The following is a 2,701-nucleotide window of genomic DNA, read 5'->3' as shown; positions in this document are numbered from 1 at the left end:
GGCTCGGGATACGAGGGAAATTGGTGACGCTAATTGCGCCTCTAAGCTTCCTCTGGGAGGAACATTGCCGCGTCTCTTAGCCCGGGTCCCTCCCCACTCAGGGTCTGCCAAGTGCTGAACACCCTGTTCCACGCCGTCTTAGGAGGGAAGCGTCAAGCCGCTGACTRTGCTCACGTAGCACTAGTCAAAGGCAAGCTTGCCGAACGGTGCCGCAGGCAGCGTCCCGTGGCTCTGCGGTCGCGGTTGCTCCGCGRGGGGGAGGCCGCTGGGGAAATCCTCTTCCCCGGCAGCGCCCCSGCCCGTGCCGCAGCGCTGCGGCGGCAGGCTGGCGAGGACCGGCTTCAGGAACTTGAACTCGCTGCTGCCCGAGCCCGTCKTGAGGCTCACCTCGTAGCAGTAGGCGTGCGGCAGAGTGCCCGTGCCGGCTGCGTGGGCCACGCCGCTCTGGAAGTCGCCGGGGCCGTAAAGCACGGTGCCCTCTTTCAGCGCCTTTCTCTTGCACACCTTGCAAGCGACGAAGGCTGCGGCCGAAGCGAGGAAGAGGAGCGAGACGAGGGCCAGGGAAACGATTAAATAAAGCGTCAGGGAGCCGCCCTCGTCCTCCGGGGCCAGGCCGCTGCGCGGCATGTGCGCGTCCGAGAAGCCGTCGAGCAGGAGCGCGCCCAGCACCGCGGTGGCGGACAGCGGCGGCCGCCCGTTGTCCCGCACCAGGACCACCAGCTTCTGCTTCACGGCGTCTCTCTCGCTCACCGGCCTCCTCAGCCGCACCTCCCCGGTTTGGGCCCCCACGGCGAACAGCCCGGGCTCCGTCGCCTTGAGCAGGTGGTAGGAAAGCCACGAATTCTGCCCCGAGTCCGCGTCGACGGCCACCACTTTGGTGACGAGGTAGCCCGCCTCGGCCGACGTGGGCACCAGCTCGCTGGACGGCGGCGAGCTGTCCTGCGCGGGGTGCAGCACCACGGGCGCGTTGTCGTTTTCGTCCACCACGACGATGCGCACCGTGACGTTGGCGCTGAGGGGCGGCGAGCCCGAGTCGGCGGCGCTCACCACGACCTCCAGCTGCCTCACCTGCTCGTAGTCCAGCGGCCGCAGCACAAACACCTTCCCGTTCTCGGAGTTCACGGAGACGTAGGAGCGCGGCGCCCGCTCGGCGGGGCGCGCCGGCGCCAGGGAATAGCTCACCTTCGAGTTGGGCCCCACGTCCTCGTCCGCGGCGCGCACGGCCCCCACGAGCGCGGCCGGCTCGTTGTTCTCACGCACGTACATGGTGTACGACGTCTGGTTGAACACGGGCGCGTTGTCATTGACGTCGGAGATGTCCACCGTGAAGGTCTGCGTGGTCGTGAGAGGCGGGGACCCCGCGTCGGCCGCCGTGACGGCGAGGACGTACTGCGCCCTCTCCTCCCGGTCCAGGGCGCTCGCTGTCACCAGCTCGTAGTAGTTCTTATAGGCAGGCCTCAGCGAGAAAGAGGGCTGGWCCTCGAGCGAACAGACGACCTTCCCGTTGTCCCCGGCGTCCCGGTCCTTAACGACAAAGAGGCCGACCACCGTCCCGGGCAAGGCGCTCTCGGCCAGGGGGCTGCTGAAGGAACTCACCACCAGCTCCGGCGCGTTGTCGTTCACGTCCACCACCTCCACCACCACCTTGCACAGCGCGGAGAGACCCCCGCCGTCGCTGGCGCGCACGCTCAGCTCGTGTTTCTCCGCCGCTTCGAAGTCCAGGCGCTGGGTGACACGAATTTCACCACTCACCGGGTCGATCTTGAACGCCGAGTGGCTGTGCCCCACCGCTTGACCGAACGAGTAGCGTATCTCCCCGTTAGCTCCCACATCCGCATCGGTTGCGACCACTCGCAGAACCACCGAGTCCTCCGCGGCGTTTTCCAAAACCTGTCCWYYGTACMSYTCCTGCGTGAAGACAGGAGCGTTGTCATTTATGTCCAGGACAACGATGCGGATCTGGGCCGTCCCGCTCCGGGGCGGAGAGCCTCCGTCCGTGGCAATGAGATTGAAAGCAACCTCCGGTTGCTCCTCTCTGTCCAGCGGCTTTTCCAAGACTAATTCGACGGATTTGCCGCCTCTACTCTGACTCCGAAAAGAGACGCTGAAATACTCGTTCTCGGGAGTGATGCTGTAAGCCTGCAGGCTGTTGCTGCCAACATCTAGGTCCCGAGCCYCCTCCAGAGGGAAACGGGACCCCGGCTCGCTCRTTTCCRSRATCTTAAAAGTCACTTGTTCCTCCGGGAAAACTGGCGAGTGGTCATTGATATCCTCTACGGCCACCTCGATCCGAAAGAACTGCAGAGGGTTGCCCAGCAGCAACTCAAAGGCGACCGTGCACGTGACGGACTGGCCGCAGATCTCCTCCCGATCGATCCTCTCCCTAACTGCCAGGCGGCCGGTGCTGCGGTCTAACCGAAAATACTGCCGGCTGCCGTCCGAAAGAAGCCGGGCGTCGCGAGCCCGGAGCTGCGCCACGTCCAGCCCCACGTCCTTCGCGACATGAGCCACCAGGGAGCCKCTCTCCCYCTCCTCGGCGACGGAGTAGCGAATGGGCTCGGAGCGAACGTGCGGCACGGAGAGCAAAACACAGAGACAAAGCACTTGCCTTGCAGACGCCATGTCGGGCCCGGCGGACACCCTCCGTCTGCCGCCTCGCCTGCCCGGTCCTCCGCGGAAATGCCCGCACGGAAACGCGGCA

At 65.7% G+C, this 2,701-nt stretch overlaps 1 protein-coding gene across 1 annotated transcript; it reads right to left on the bottom strand.

Moving 5' to 3' along the window:
- Positions 1 to 180: 180 nt before the first annotated feature.
- Positions 181 to 2,622, bottom strand: LOC112967498 (protocadherin beta-4-like). The gene has a single exon (XM_026068692.1). The coding sequence runs from the start codon at positions 2,620 to 2,622 to the stop codon at positions 181 to 183; it is 2,442 nt and encodes an 813-aa protein (XP_025924477.1).
- Positions 2,623 to 2,701: the final 79 nt, after the last annotated feature.

The sequence above is a fragment of the Apteryx rowi genome, unplaced genomic scaffold (assembly GCF_003343035.1).
Source record: "Apteryx rowi isolate R43461 unplaced genomic scaffold, aptRow1 scaffold_2783, whole genome shotgun sequence".
NCBI lineage: Eukaryota > Metazoa > Chordata > Aves > Apterygiformes > Apterygidae > Apteryx > Apteryx rowi.
Note: the sequence above shows the minus strand (reverse complement) of the source record. Positions and strands in the feature narration are given on the sequence as shown.